This window comes from Triturus cristatus, chromosome 4_1 (genome assembly GCF_964204655.1).
Source record: "Triturus cristatus chromosome 4_1, aTriCri1.1, whole genome shotgun sequence".
NCBI classification, from domain to species: domain Eukaryota; kingdom Metazoa; phylum Chordata; class Amphibia; order Caudata; family Salamandridae; genus Triturus; species Triturus cristatus.
The window spans coordinates 182,569,563-182,585,393 of record NC_140585.1 but is presented as its reverse complement, the minus strand read 5'-3'; the positions used below and the strand labels follow the sequence as shown (position 1 = coordinate 182,585,393).

General features: G+C 45.0%; 1 protein-coding gene across 1 annotated transcript; it reads left to right on the top strand.

Annotated features, from left to right (window-relative positions):
- Nucleotides 1-12,738: 12,738 nt before the first annotated feature.
- LOC146853885 (olfactory receptor 5AP2-like) lies at nucleotides 12,739-14,701 on the top strand. Its single transcript, XM_085650957.1, has 2 exons — nucleotides 12,739-13,647; nucleotides 14,651-14,701. The coding sequence occupies exons 1-2, from the start codon at nucleotides 12,739-12,741 to the stop codon at nucleotides 14,699-14,701; spliced, it is 960 nt and encodes a 319-aa protein (XP_085507083.1).
- Nucleotides 14,702-15,831: the final 1,130 nt, after the last annotated feature.

Sequence of the window (15,831 nt, the reverse complement as noted above, 5' to 3'; positions counted from 1 at the left end):
ATTTGAAGCAGTCTCTCAGAACCTACACGTTGTGTACTTCTTGCGATTTCTGTATCCCTGCAGTAAATAAACGCTGATCTTTGACGCCGCAGGAAGTGTCCCGTGTCTCTGTGTTTTGTACGCCGGAACAGGTAACCCACGAAGGTTTCAGGTGTTGTCCCCTGGCACCGCTGGGCCTTAGAATAGCCCAGTCCTTCAGTTGGCACCCAACGTGGGGCGACATCAGCGGTACCGGTCCGAAGCCCGACGATCGTGAGGAACTTCGTGTGAAATCTCCGAGGGAAGGTGCACCCCGCTTCATCGATCCAGTTGTCGAAATAAGTGGTCCGAAGACTTTTCCCGCGAAGATTCCCGCCTCCTGACGGCTGCGACGGACTGATGCCCTGACTGTCAACCTGTTTTGGCGCCTGGCGTAGTCCTTTGTACGGCGAGACGATAGACGGGCCTTCCTGGTGACGCCATTGCTCTTTCAGTTAAGTATTTGTGGGTCGCTAACCCTGGTTGTTTGCATGGTTCCATTGCATTTGTGGTTCTTAGTTGTTGGTTCTTAGTTGTTGGGTTTTATTTGACAATTGCAATTGCCAAAAACTGAGGGTCTTGCATTTTTTTTTGCGAGGCCATCGTAATTCGATAGCCCTTGAAGTTTGTAAACTCGGTTAGTGTGCACGATGCCTGGCCGTAGTACTTTGTTTGGTTTCCTTAAATGTTGCAGCACGGATTCCCGACTGGAGGATTCATGTCCGATACCTCCAGTTGGAACTCCAATTTATGAGCTCTATAGTCGCCACGGAGTAGGTCCTATCGTATATAATGAATATTGGATTCGTTACACTAGAAATGATGGTGTTCTTAGTTGGCCATCCCATGGTAGTTTCGAAACTGCAATATTAGATAATCTTGAAGCTAAATTGTTTAAAAAGAAGGCTAGGCCGGCCATGTTTGATTCCTTTCGGTTATGGCGTAAAGAGGCCAAGCAGAAAGAAATCAAACAGATTAAGAAAAATAAGAGAGAAGGTGTTATTACGGTGATGCGAAATGCAGAACAGTATCAGCGAGACAAAGACGAGAAGGAGCAGGAAGTTTTTGCTAGACTTCATCATATGGCGGTGGATAAATGTTATCCGGTTTTACCGTCTAGTCCTGATAAGACGGGAGAAGAAGCGGTAGAGGATCCATTATTGTCTTATCTATTGAAATCACCACCTCCCTATGCACCAGATACTGTGGGTCCTGTGATTCCTCCTGTTCCTCAACCTGTTGTCCTGGCGGCTGCTGGTCAGCCTGTCGTTCCTCCTGTTCTTCCGAATCCCCTTCTGCCTCAAATTGTTCATCCTCCTTTACCCGCTCTTTTTCCTACTGCTCCTTTGCCAGTATCTCATCAGCCCAATCTTACTACTACTCCTGTTATCCCGACTACTGCTACTGTTTCTACGTTTACTCCTAATGTTGTTGCTCCTGTACTTCCTTCTTCTTCTCCTTCCGTTCGTAGTCGTATATTTAATGCTGTTGCTAATCTCTATTCTCCACTTTTTGGACCGATACTCGGGTCCGATCTTTCTGATGTCGCTCAGAGGCGCAGTCAAATTCCTGATGGTAGAGAACGTGAGTCGTTAGTGAAAATGGCACGTAAATGGATTAGGCATCCTGCGAAGTACACTTCGCGTATAGTTTTTGAGACGTTCTCTCAGTTTAATGAGCCCACACAAAGATTTGTGTATGAGGAAATGTGTAAATCTTTGAGAGAAGAGTGGGATAATGATGCGGTAGATAATGTACCGCCCGAGATCACTGAGCTTCAGAATCAATTTTCGAATGGTATGATTGTGGGTGCTAATGTCCGACGTGCTTTAGAGCGTTTGTTATCTTTTCGGTCTACAGTACAACCTCGAGCATTGTTTAAGGACGAAACTGAGGAGCGGACGGCACAACCTGGTCAGTATCCTATGCGGGAAGTTCCCCCAGTATGGATGCCAGGTGATCCTGCTGCTAATCCTGTTGTTCTACCACACTTTCAGAGAGTTTGGATACACCTCCCGTGGAAGCGATCGGAAGTTTTGCAGGTAAAGCAGACTTTGCCTGACCCCCGCAAAAATCCTGCAGGTTATTATAAGGAGTTATCCCAATTAGTGGATGCTACTGTTATGAACCTTGCTGATATCGACATGTTGTTTGGTAACGTAGTACCTCAACCGATTTGGGCGAAAATCCGTCAAGAGAATCACGCAGCTGAGTTAGGCGGTGATTGGGCTGCTCTTGCGGCGGCTGACGGACGGCAAGTTGGTGGGGCTAAACCTGAACAGCTCATTGAAAATCTGCCCCAGAGGATAATTACACTTATGAAGACACTTATGCCAGCAATAAGAGTTAACTGGGACAAATTGTCTGCGTGCAAACAAAAGAAGGGCGAGAGTGTCTCCGATTTCTTTACGAGATTTGAGGAGGCATTTATCGATCATAGTGGTCAGGATATGAGCTCTGAGGGAGGTCAGCAATTGTTTGTAGATAAATTTGTATCTAATTTGTTGCCTGAACTAAGCAACAAATTGAAGAATTCTAAAGGTCATGGGCCGTTTCTACCACTGCTCAGATATTAGCCACGGCCCAATACTACGCAAATAGAGAGAAAGAAGAAAGCGAACGCGCAGATAAGAAAACGAAGGATCTTAAAACTAAGGTCTTATTGCAGCAAGCGTACCCTCCGCGCTCGAATCAAATTGACTCGCAACAGCCAAATCGATTACAATCACAGTTTTCTAGATCGCAGATCTATGCTGGGGTATAATCAATGCGCATATTGTAGGGGTGAGGGCCATCTGAAGTTGAATTGTCCAGTTTTGCATGACCGAAACAATGGTGTTTCGGCTCGAGGAGGTCGTAGTGGTCCTCAACAGGCGTCACGTGGTAGAGGTCGCGGTGTTACTCAGAATCAGAACGAGCGTTTTGTCACTTCATCAGACTCGCAAAATTGCTTTGATCGGCGCGATTCATCGTCTGGTAGATCTGCGCAGTATCATGTGGACGACTATTATGTCGAGCATGATGTTGATGCTGACGGTAATTACTAGGACAGCCATAGACAAAGAGAGGGAGTAGTATCGGTTCCGGTTGATCAGAGAGGGCCTTATGTCGCAGTTGCCACATTGGGCGTAGTTGAGCCTTTTCTGTTGGACACTGGTGCAGCGAAAAGTTCCATCATGCATTCGAAACTCCCTGGCGCGCCTTTGTCTGGCTTAACGAATGTTTCCGTTGGATTCTCTGGCGCCCCCGTTAGCAATCCAGTTTCTAGCCCTTTGCCCCTTACAATTGGGTCTCATGAGTTAGAAGCTCCTTTGATTTTGACTACTGGTTGTGGTGAGAATCTTTTGGGCCTGGATTTGTTGAAGCGGTTATATGCGACTTTGTACTGTTCTCCCGCGGGAGTGGAGCTTACGTTGGGTCAGAGAGTGATCTCTCCTATGTATTTGTCGACTGATAAGCTCCCACCGGAATTGAATTCTCTTCCTGAGTCTTTGTGGGCAACAGGTCCCAATGACGTGGGCCTGCTGGACATCCCACCTTATGTTGTTCAATTGAAATCCAACGTGCGACTGCCACGCATTCCCCAGTATCGTATCTCTCTTGATGGAGAACAAGCACTATTAGCCATCATTTACGATTTGATCGATAAAGATGTCATTGAGGAAACTCGGGGTAACGTGTGTAATAGTCCTGTGTTACCTATTTTGAAACGAACTGATCCATCCAAGCCTCCTGTGTATCATTTTGTTATTGATTTAAGGGAGGTAAATAAGATTGTTATTCCACAATTTCCCGTGGTGCCTGACATTACAGCTTTGCTGACTCTGATTCCAGCTTCTGCGTCATGGTTTTCGGTAATTGATCTGAAGAATGCTTTCTTTAGCATTCCGATTGCTGAGGAAAGCAGAGATCTATTCGGTTTCTCATTAGGTGGTCGCAGCTTCAGGTTCAAACGCGCACCTCAGGGCTACTGTGAGAGTCCATCGATCTACAGCCAAGCTCTTAAGAGTCAACTTGATGCGTTTGTGTTACCGGCTGGTGCGGCCTTGATTCAGTACGTTGATGATCTGTTGGTAGCTGCTGACACTGAACAGATTTGCAGAACTGCTAGAGTATCACTGTTACAGCATCTATGTGACTTACATCACAAAGTGTCACCTTCTAAATTGCAATATTGTTGTCAAGAAGTAACCTATCTAGGTCACTTATTGTCAAAGGCGGGAAGAAGGTTGACCCCTGAAAGAATTGCAGCAATTGCTCGAATGACTGTGCCAACAACTCAGAGAGATGTGTGTGCCTTTTTAGGTATCACGTCATACTGCAGGCAGTGGATTCCGAACTTTTCACTGCTAGCGAAGCTATTGATAGCTCTCACGTGCAAGGATGTTTCGACTCCTTTGCCATGGACGGAAGAATGTCAGAAAAGTTTTTGTGAACTGCGTGATGCGCTGTGTTCAGCTCCTGTGTTAGGTACTCCTGATTACAGTAAACCATGTACACTATACGTTCACGAGAGAGAAGGTTGTGCGTTGAGTGTTTTGACGCAACAATTTGGTGGTAAGCAGCGTCCGTGTGCATATTTTTCCTCGACCTTAGACCCGGTAGCTAGAGCGTTGCCGAGTTGCTTGAGAGCGACAGCGGCAGCTGCGGTGTCTATTCGACAATCCGCAGGTCTGGTCATGGATAATATGCTCATAGTGATGGTTCCTCATGCAGTTGACACTCTCCTGAATCGGACAAAAACTCAACATCTGACGAGTGCAAGGTTGCTGACGCTTTTGGCAAGTCATATACAGATCAAGCGTTGTAATGTGCTGAATCCGGCGACATTGTTGCCGACTAATATGGAATCAAATGGTGTACCACCACAGGATTGTTATTTACGAACTGAGGAAGAAACGAAGGGTCGTGTGGACCTGAAAAACACTCCATTGACAGACCCCGATGGCACTTTGTATGTTGATGGTTCATGTTTTAATTTGCCGAATGGTGATGTGACGACTGCATATGCTGTAGTGACGTTGAGCACGGTTGTGGAAACTGCGAGATTGAGTCAGAGTTCAGCGCAAGCGGCAGAGTTGATTGCGTTGACAAGAGCGTGTGTTTTGTCTAAGGGAAAGCGAGTGAATGTGTTTACTGATAGTCAGTATGCGTTTGGTGTTGCACATAGTTTTGGTCGATTGTGGAGAGAAAGGGGATTTATGACATCGCATGGTACGAAGATCCAACACGGACAGCTCGTGAACGATCTTTTGGATGCACTCACATTGCCTAAACAGGTGGCGATCATTAAATGTAGTGCGCATCGAAAGGTTACGGATGATGTTGGTCGTGGTAATGCATTTGCGGATGAGATTGCTAAGGAAACGGCTAAGAATCTTGCAACCTGAATGTATGTTACGAGTTCAGTGAGGTGGCCGACGGAGACTGGTATGTGTGAAGACACTGTTGAGAGCGTGAAAGCAATTCAGAATGAGGCCACTGAAACTGAAAAGACCAAGTGGAAAGAAAGCACGGGAAAGTTGGACATGCGTGGATGTTGGGTTGACTTGTCGGAATGTCAGAGGTGGATGTTACCGGATGCATATGTGCTAGCCGTTGTGACTATGGCTCACGGTTTGTCACATATTAGCGCGAAAGGTATATGTAAGTTGTTGTCCCCTGTATGGAAGAATGATGGTATTGCTAAATGTGCTGTGAGGGTGGTTAAGAATTGTATGGTGTGTTTGATGCATAATCCTGGCAAGGGCACCCCCACTCCACCCGGCCATTTTGCTCCTCCTGCCTGTCCCTTTGAGGTTATCCAACTGGACTTCATCCATATGGAGAGATGCAATAATCTAAAGTAAGTTTTAGTTGTGGTTTGTGCGTTCTCCAGATGGATCGAGGCCTATCCTCTTAAGGATAATACTGCCCTGTCCACAGCGAAAGTCCTGCTGAAGGAATACTTTCCTCGGTATGGAATGCCACGGATTGTGTGGTCAGATAACGGAAGCGAGTTTGTGGGAAGCGTGATGCAGAGTGTGTGTAAGGGCCTTGGAATTCGACAGAAATTCCATAGCGCCAATCATCCCCAGGCAGCTGGTTTGGTTGAAGGGTACAATGGTACTCTGAAGCTGAAACTTGCGAAGATACAAGCTACGACTGGTTTGTCATGGCCTGATGCCTTGCCTCTGGCTCTCTTATCGACCAGGGCGACTGTGCACTCTCGAGTAGGGCTCAGCCCATATGAGATGGTGTTCGGCCGCCCTGCAAACATTTGGGGAGTCCCGAGGCCTAAGGTCTTTGATAGTCTTGAGTATCCAATGTTAATTGATTATCTTCATGATCTGACTGCTAAACTGAGGTTAATTCATCAACAGGTCTTTGAAGCTTTACCGGCACAGACAGAGGGTCCTGGACATCGGCTCCAACCGGGTGACTGGGTTGTTACCCGCAATTTTGGCAGAAAACGCAACTTGGAGCCGAGATTTGTGGGTCCCTTCCAAGTATTGTTGGCTACAAGGACTGCAGTTCGGTTGGAAGGCAGAAAGAACTGGGTGCATGCCACCCATACCAAAAAGGTTCCGATCCCTTCACCAGCATATAATTGGGTGAGAACTGGTATTGCGGCAACGGAAACCGAGACCCCTCTATGTTTTGTGCCGTTTAGTGATGCTCAACATGTAGGAGACAATTCATTGCAGCCAGACACATCTGTTGATTTGTTAGTTTTGGAGAACTCAAGGTCTGAATTGTTATCTAATTGACTGAACACTGTTTCACCAGCTGAACAATTATTTGAAGAGCAGACTCGACCTGGAAGAAATCGATATTTTCTTCATTCACATGACAAAGACTAATAAAATGTTTCTTATATTTTCCTTTACTGTTGCCACGAACATTAAGAACAATTACATCCTTTTCCGATTTTCGAGTTGCTTTCTACGTGTGCTTTTCACAGCTAAGAGATTTTTATTAAGTTGGGTGTTTGTTTAAGGAAACCTATCATCCGGATTAACCGTAGGGCCGTGCGGGTACTTCCTTCTGTTTAGCAGGTTCCTGACACTAGGTCGGTTACTTTTTGTCGATTCCTGGGAACTCCTGGGAATTGATAATCGCTACTCAGAACGAAGTGCGTCAAGGACGTCACGGACGGTTTTTAGAGGATGGCATTTTCTGAGCTGTTGGAAGTAGAAAGGATGTCGGCGCAAAGATCAAAATTGCATAAGATTGTACGAACAAAATGTTTTTTGTTTCAGGTATTCCTGCTGTTTCTGACTGTTTCTATGCTATTGGTGGGTGGAGTGTATTTTGGAATACAGTCGTTATTGCCTTCCATTTCACCTACTTTTCCTCCTAAACCAAGTTCTATTACCACTGTTTCCCCACATTCCTTTCATCCTCTGCCCCAACATGAACAGGTTAGACGTGCGGAATTCATGAATAACTCCTTCGTTCAACTCCTACATCAGCATCAGTTGGTGATGAATACTACCAACTGTTGGGTGTGTGGGTTAATGCCACATACCATGGATAGGGGTATTCCGTATTTGGTTCTTCCTTATAGCTCCCAAGGGTCAGCTCGAGCATTCCAAACTATGTTCCGTAGTGCACTAGATTCCTACCCCAGTCGAGAGCCACGCTCTGCAAACTTCGGTCCTGGTCCGTACCACAAGCCTTTGGCGATAGCGATTGCTGATTTAGATAGAGATATTTTTGATGCATCGCTTATTCCAGATGAAGAGGTGCAAGCATATAAGGATCTGAGTGAGGCTGAGTATAGTATGTCAGTGGGTGATAGACAGCTTAAGAGCTCGTCTCCAATATGGATCGTACCTCACCTCGGTAATTTCTGCTTGAAAGGTCTTGGTCGAAATCCGAGAGCCCAACTTGGGAAGAGTGCTTGTAGTGATACGTATGTTCTACCGATGCTCTCCTCCCCTGTTTTCTTGACTGCCAAGGGTACCTATTTCGTATGTTATGAACGTGCATATACATGGTTGCCCCGTGACTTTTCGGGTACCTGTTATATTGCGAATCTTTTGCCACCGACTTTTACGGTTGCCTCAGACTATCACAAGACTAGAATTGTGAGAGGCGTTATTAGTGAAGAGGACACTGCCGGTCAAGAAGCAGGAGATTTCTTTAAGGGTTTCTTGCCGTTTTGGGGACCTATGGTTAATAGTAGGAACCTGAGACAGTTGACCCGTGTGGTAGAATTGACTGCTAACATAACTGCGAGTGCTCTTGGTAATTTAACAGCAGAACTTCAGGCGGATAGACTCATGACGTTGCAGAACCGTATGGTTCTAGACGTTGTTCTTGCAGATAGAGGTGGTGTGTGCAAAGTGATCCATTCGAGCTGTTGCATTTTCATCCCTGACAACGCTCCAACTGTTTACCAAGCCATCTCGAAGTTACATAAGATCTCCGAGTCCATACACGTGGACGAAGGTAATTGGACACTTCTGGGATGGTTTTGGGGCCTGATATCAACTTGGGGTTGGAAGATTCTGATGATCATAGGGGTTGTTGTAACGTTTCTGTTCACGTGTTGTCTTTGTGTGCAGTGTGGTCCTGCCTTATGTGGCCTCTGTGCCACAACGTGTATAAGACGGCCATCTGTTACCAAGGAGACATTGATGGATAGAATGATGTTCCAGCAACAACTGAACGATTTGATGAATATCGAAATCGATTCTGATCTCGACTAGTGCTTGCCTACATGAGGGCAAAAGGAGCGTCTGAGGTTCCGTGAGAATCGTAATGACATTTGGGTTTGTTCGAATATGGACGAGTTTGGTATCTACGAACCGCAAATGACGAGTTTAGTGGGTGTACGCGTTTTCGCTACGCTACTATGTACGGTTCGTCTTATTTTTCTGGGTATGTCCAACTGAACCCTCGGGTTCCATCTTAGATACGGCATCCATTTTGTCTCTTGCCCTCAAGTAGTCAGCGAACAGACACTGTCCGCTTTGTGACCCTGGGATTCCCAGGCTTTCGCGGAGGACACATGTTCCTTTGAAGGTGTCTTTATGATGAGGGGGATGACACTGCAAGGGCAGATGGCTCCGCTCGAGGCTCATCTTGCCGTGCTAGTCTATTGTTTCAGTCGTGCATGCATTAGGCACGAGTCCTTTGATCCTGCAATCAAGTTTCCAATATTGCTCTCTACACTCTTTTCCAATCTGTTGTGCATCCTTGTTTTTCCTTTGCACCTGTTTCTGTCCCTTCTCCTAATTCGTTTACAGTCAGAATGGAATGTGCTTAATGTGGGGATAATGTGCTTTTACAGTTGGGAACCGGCAATGCTGCTGTAATTATGTTCCGGGCTTCTGAAAACATGAATGCGACCCTTTTGAAGTTTACTGTGGGAACTGAGTTGTAACCTTTTGTTTGCCATGTTGTTCAATGACGAAAATGTGTATAAAAGGAGCGATCCACTTCTGCAATTTGAAGCAGTCTCTCAGAACCTACAAGTTGTGTACTTCTTGCGATTTCTGTATCCCTGCAGTAAATAAACGCTGATCTTTGACGCCGCAGGAAGTGTCCCGTGTCTCTGTGTTTTGTACGCCGGAACAGGTAACCCACGAAGGTTTCAGGTGTTGTCCCCTGGCACCGCTGGGCCTTAGAATAGCCCAGTCCTTCATTCCCCAGTTTCAAAAGTCAGCCCCCCTAGCTGTGCAGCAGCACCCTCTTCTTCAACGAGTCTATGTTATGCTGTGTCTCTGAAGCAGAGTAGGTCTTTGTATGTTAAGGAGTTTGAACTGCTGCAATGGCATCCAGCCGTTAAAAATTCACAATTTGCTCTGGACCAGATTGAATGTGTAGGTGAGCTTACTTACAACATGAACAGATGTAGTGGTGTAAAAGAAGAAATTATGGAAAGGGTGGAGAAACATGAGGCACCAGTTAAACAATTTAATATTCTTTTCTAAAAGTTAGTATGCAAAACATTTTCATCTCCGGAGATAATGTGACATGCAAGCCCAAACATAAGCAGTCTTACTAACCACATTTTGGGGGGGTTTTCCCTCCAACAGAGTTTTGAGATTGAAGCTCATGGCAACATTCCGATGACAAATAAATTATATACACATTTGTAGAGCCCTGCTCTGTTACAGCTTTTCATAATCATCTTGTCTATTATTTCCAACCTGTACAAAAAAGTACAATCCTGAAAGTAAAACATTCAACTGGGATGAACCACTAACGTTTACTTGAGTGGTCAGCATTTACTTTTTCCCTTTGAGTCCCATTGTTTCCAATTGTATTTTTCAATTACCTGTTATGTTATGTAATGTTATCTTAAGTAGATTTGTAAGGCGCAGATAATCACCCGTCAGGGGAATAGCTGAGCTGGTGTGAAGGTTGGAGACAGAACCTAGGAGGGGCTGGTTTTTCAGGTCCCACACAGCTAGCTTGAAACAGCCAGTGTTACTGCTTCTTCCAGAAGTCAGGAAGTGAGGAGGAGGTTTGAATGTGCTGTGGGAGGCAATCCCGGATTTGGCAGCATTCTAGGAGAAGGAGTGACGTCCAGTTCTGTTTCTGCAACCAGTGGTTAAGGTAAGAGGGTCCAGGGTCTGGTGTTGTGTAGAGCCTTGAATGCGTGTTTGAGGAGTTTAAATTGGCAGCAAGTGGAGCTCTGTGAGATATGGGGTGTAGAGGGTGCACCGTGAGTTGTCCAGGATGAGTCTGACAGCAGATTTCTGGATGGTCTAAAGTCTGTGCAGAGGATGGGCTGATATTCCAGCACAGAGCGCGTTGCCATTGTCCAGTCTCCTGGTGATGAGTGCTGTGTGACATTCCCCCTGTCTTCTGTTGAATCTACTTGAAGATCTTGTATGACATACACAGGATGAGGAAGCAGGATTTGGAGACAGTGTTGACCTCTCTAGACATGGTGAGTTTGTTGTTGATTATGGTTCTGAGATTGTTGGTGTGGTTTATGGGTGTAGGTGATGAGTCTAGCTTGGTGGGCCACTAGGATGCATCCCAGCGTGAGGTCTTGTTCAATAAACATCAGCACGCTGTCTTATTGATGTTAAACTGTAGGCAGTTGGTTCCCATTCAGGAAACTACACTGATCATGCAGTCAGTGAAGTTGATTCTGGTGGAGATTGTGTTGTCAGTGAGGGATAATAAGAGTTGGGTGTCATCTGTGTACGCAACTATGTTGATTCCCTTGGGATCTTATGATGCTTGTGAGGAGTGTCATGTACACATGAAATAGCATGTGGCTGAGAGAGGATCCTTGCTGGGCTCTGAATAGGAGGGCTTTGGGCTCCATGGTGTATGGAGGGAGTCTCACTCTCTGGGTTCTTCCTGTGAGAAAGGAGGAGATCCACTTGAGTGCTAGTCCTTATATTCCTATGTGGTAGGGTTAATTGAGGAGCATCTGGTGGGAGATGGTGTCGCAGGCTGCAGAGGGGTTTATTAGGATGAGAGCAGCTGTTTACATTACACTGAAAATTGCATTGTGTTCTATTTCTCAACTGCCGTTTTTAGTGTTGCTCTATTGTACCAAAGGAAATGCTTGCTACTTGTGCCCTGCTATCACAGTTGAACTAATGTTTTTTTTATTTTTTTTTACCAAAAAGCTGTTCATCTAAACTTTTGACACTTCTCACATCATTGGCCAGATTGCATGCAAAGTAAAACCAGTGGAAGGGTCTTAAAAAGAAAATCAACAAGTGAAATAAAGTAACAAACTGTTGAGCAAAGTACAAATCAAATGAACAACATGATAGACTCACTTAGGGCCTCATAATGATATCAGTTGGATCCCAACGGACAGGCTGACGGTTGCGGTCCGTCCGACATCTGGTGCCCGCCACATTATTATGTGCAGCAGTTGGAGGCAGCAGGTGGAGGGACTGACCAATGCTTCCAACAGGCTCAAGGACCCCGTCTGACTGTCAGTCAGAATGTAATACTCTACAATAGTGTGATGCCTGCTCAGACACCACCATAAGGATTTCGATGTCCCTTTCATACAACCTTTCAATGGTGGTCCGACTGCCACTGAAAGTCGGATGGAAACAGATTTTGGGCCCCCATCCCTCCGTGGCCTCCGCTATGAGGCCTGGGGGACACCTGTTGTGCCTCCCCCAAATATCCATACCCCATGTGCCAAGCACCACATTATGCCTGACACACGGTGCATGGATGCTTGCAAACATCCATTTTTCCAATGCCGCTTGTGCTGTGGCTCTTTTCCATCCGCAACAAAAGCTGCTATAGAAAAATTGATGTTTTGGACCGCCTCATGGGTGGTCGCATCCTAATTTTTGGGATGGAAACGCTGACTACTAGTCGGGCAGTTTCCATTCCAACACGATTTTGGTCGGTTGTGTATCTGACCAACATCATAATCAGGGCCTTAGTGAAAAAGTGAACAGGTAAAAGCTTGAATGAAATGGCGTTATGGATGGGTGTATTTTAGTTGTAGCTCACCCCTGAACTGTACATGTTAACTGAGGCAAGCACTTGTGAGATTGCATGGGAATAGAAAAAAATATGTGTGACTATAGCCATAATAAAGATTTGATCATTTGTATGGGTTTTAATAATGACGTAATCAATAGTTAAATTAGATTAGTGATTAACTCATTTGTAGATGATCCGTTGTCTCTATTTTTTTAATTGAGAATTGATCAATTATCTAGCTGAGCTACAATCTCATGTCTCTTTTCTATCTCTCATTCTTCCTGGAAGGTTCCATATTCTGGACCAATGCAAGCACGCAACAAGACACAGTTGACAGCATTCATACTCTTAGGACTCACAGATGGCTCATCACTCCATGTTCCGCTCTTCGTGTTCTTCCTTCTGGTATATGGTGTAACCCTTCTGGGCAATATTGGGATCATGGTGTTAATCAGGATGACTCCTCGCCTTCACACACCCATGTATTTCTGGCTCTGGAACTTGTCTTTTGTGGATATCTGCTACTCCTCAGTCACTACACCCAACATGCTTGTTAACTTTTTAGCCGAGAACAAGACAATTTCCTTTCATGCATGTGTAATTCAATTGTTTTCAGTATACACCTTTGGTAGCACAGAGGTGTTTCTCTTGGCAGTAATGGCCTATGATCGTTACATAGCTATCTGCAATCCTTTGCTGTATTCAGTCATCATGAACAACAGGGCATGCATTTGTCTTCTTGTTTTCATATATTCAGTTGCCATCCTCAATGCCTTCGCTCAATCCTTCTTCACTTTCAAATTACCTTTTTGTGAATCAAATAAGATTATGCATTTCCTCTGTGATGTTCCTGCAATCTTGAAGATTGCCTGTGCTGATACCTCCCTTAATGAGGTTCTTCTGGTTTCAATAGCTGGTGGTCTCATACTAATAAGCCTCATTATCGTACTTATTTCTTATGCTTGTATAGTGGCTGCCATTCTCAAGATAAATTCCATGGGAGGGAGATGGAGGGCATTTAGCACTTGCTCCTCCCACTTTGTCAGTGTGATTGTATTTTTTGGCACACTTATTTTTATGTACGCTCAACCTACTTCAGGCCACTCAATGGCCAAGGACAGAGTTGCATCAGTTTTCTATCTAGTAATAATACCTATGTTGAATCCACTCATTTATAGTTTGAGAAACACGGAGGTTAAATGGGCAGTTAGAAAAATCGCAAATAGATAATGACTGACTTGACAACTATGGAGTAAATTATTAACATATTAGATATACATTTATCCATGAATTTATAACTGATCCCTATGTTACATTTTATGTCAATACCACATTCTGTTTATCCTTTGAGGTATCATGCAATAGAGTGCTAACTCTACAGTAAATAAAGAAAACGATTAAGCCATTCACCCACAATGAAAATTACTAGTAACAGCATGGATTGACCTGCCACTAGACATTCATCCTCAGAGCCTCCTCATCACCACAAGAAGGTGAAGAACTGGGTTTTCGAGTAGTGTCACTAGCCTTAGGTGTGCCTAGACTCACATCTGTTCAGCGCTAATACATAACATAACATAACATAACATAACATAACTGTGAGAATTTGGGTTGTTGGTTCAGGGAGGTGAGCCCTTCTCAATCAACAGCCAAAATCGCCGTCAGGGTGATACTCAAACTATCACTAAATTAACCTGTGCCTAACCCTCTGGTAGTTTGGAACAAACAGCAGTCAGCCTTAACTTTGAGGCAATGTGTAAAGCATTTATGCAACACACAAACAGTAATAAAGTGAAACACCACAAGATAATCCCATACTAACGTAGAAAAGTAAAGTACATTTTAATAAATGATTTGACAACAAAACAACAAAAATACAATCATAAGTAGAACCAGAGTTATGAATGTTTAATGTTTAAAGTGAAAAATAGTGCCAAAAAGATCAAAGTGTCAACTGCACACATCCAGTCACACAAGAAGAGGCCAAAGTTAAAATTTATGTCTAACCACAATCGAGTGCGGTTCAGATACACAAAGTGGACTAGGCCCAGTTTCTGCTTACCTTCGGGCTTGCACTGTGAAACAAGGAGTGGCTTCAAAGCAGCTACTCTGTTTCTGACAGGAATGTGCTGCCCCAAGGCAGAGTGAGTTAGCAGCTGCCCTGGTGGAAACATATTCACCATAATGCAGCAAATTTTCCTTCATTGCGTGGACACACCTTTTAAAAGGTTCACACAGCGCAATGACGGAAAATACGCTGCATGTATAATACAGCCCCTGATGTATTTAGGTCTTGAAGGCCTGAGTATTTCCTCCACGTAAAGTTCAAGTTGAGACGTGCAATGTTCCAGGCCAATGGCATCCGTGCACACCTGGCAACCTTATCTTCCGAGGTTGAGATTGCTTTTTTTGGCTTAAGGGTGCCTGATAAATATTGTTCCCTTTAATGCAGTTTTTTGCGTTAAAGGGGCTTGGAATGGGTGTTGCTGCAGGCATTCCCAGCAACATCCATGGCTTTTTGACACTGCCTCAGATTAATGAGAAATTGTATATTTTGGGCAGCGCCAAAATCTTAGGCCTCCCCATGAGAGGCGTAAGGGAGGCACAGCGTGGAGACATGTCTTTATTTCTCGTCGTTTTTCCTTTTTCTATGTGTGCTGCAGAAAGAGCAAAAAGCCTTTTGTGATTGCTTTTGTGCAGGAAGGTTTACCTTCTGCACAAAAACTATTATCCCCTCAATGAAGGCACCCTTGCACCATGGTGCAAGGGTGCCTGCATTAGTGCATTGCAGCCCATTTGTGCACAGGGGTAAAGGACATGAATGTGTCATATCTGATGAGCAGCCCCTGCTCCCATCACGAAGTTCCGTTTGCGGCCTGCTTCTGTTTCTTGTCCCCCTGTTGATCTTTACTGCCTTCCTTGCTGTCATCATGCCTAGGTACAGAATCTCTTCCACCTGCTTTTTTAGGTCTCGCCTACGCAGCGCGCCTGCGCTGCATAGGAGGAGACCTTTAGCCACTGGTTCCCTTTTTCGACCCAAAAACATGCACGCATTCCATTGCCTTCAATGGCAACGCGTACACGTGTAGCGTTTCCCTTGCGGGAGCGAGCGGCAGCGCCATATGGTATCAATTGTCGCACCTTGCCGCTCGCTCCCGCAAGGGAATCGCGCAGGCCCCCTCCTCTCTCCCCTCCCCCCTGCTGCCACGCGAGGCGCGCGCGCGCTTTTGCTTGTTCTAATTTGTGGCCACCGAGAAAAAAATCAATAATCCTACTGCATTTGAAAATTAATGGTTACCTCAGGCATTTACAATGCAGGCCTGCCAGTCATTTGCATTCTCACTCGGGAGAGAGAAGTGAAGCCCTCCATATAAATCTATAAAAAAAGCCTCAGTGGTT

Excerpts from the sequence above, each read along its gene's own strand:
- LOC146853885 (XM_085650957.1), top strand. The coding sequence starts at position 12,739 with ATGCAAGCACGCAACAAGACACAGTTGACAGCATTCATACTCTTAGGA. Across the intron at positions 13,648-14,650 it reads TTAAATGGGCAGTTAGAAAA|CTTTTAAAAGGTTCACACAG; the intron begins ATCGCAAATAGA and ends GCGTGGACACAC.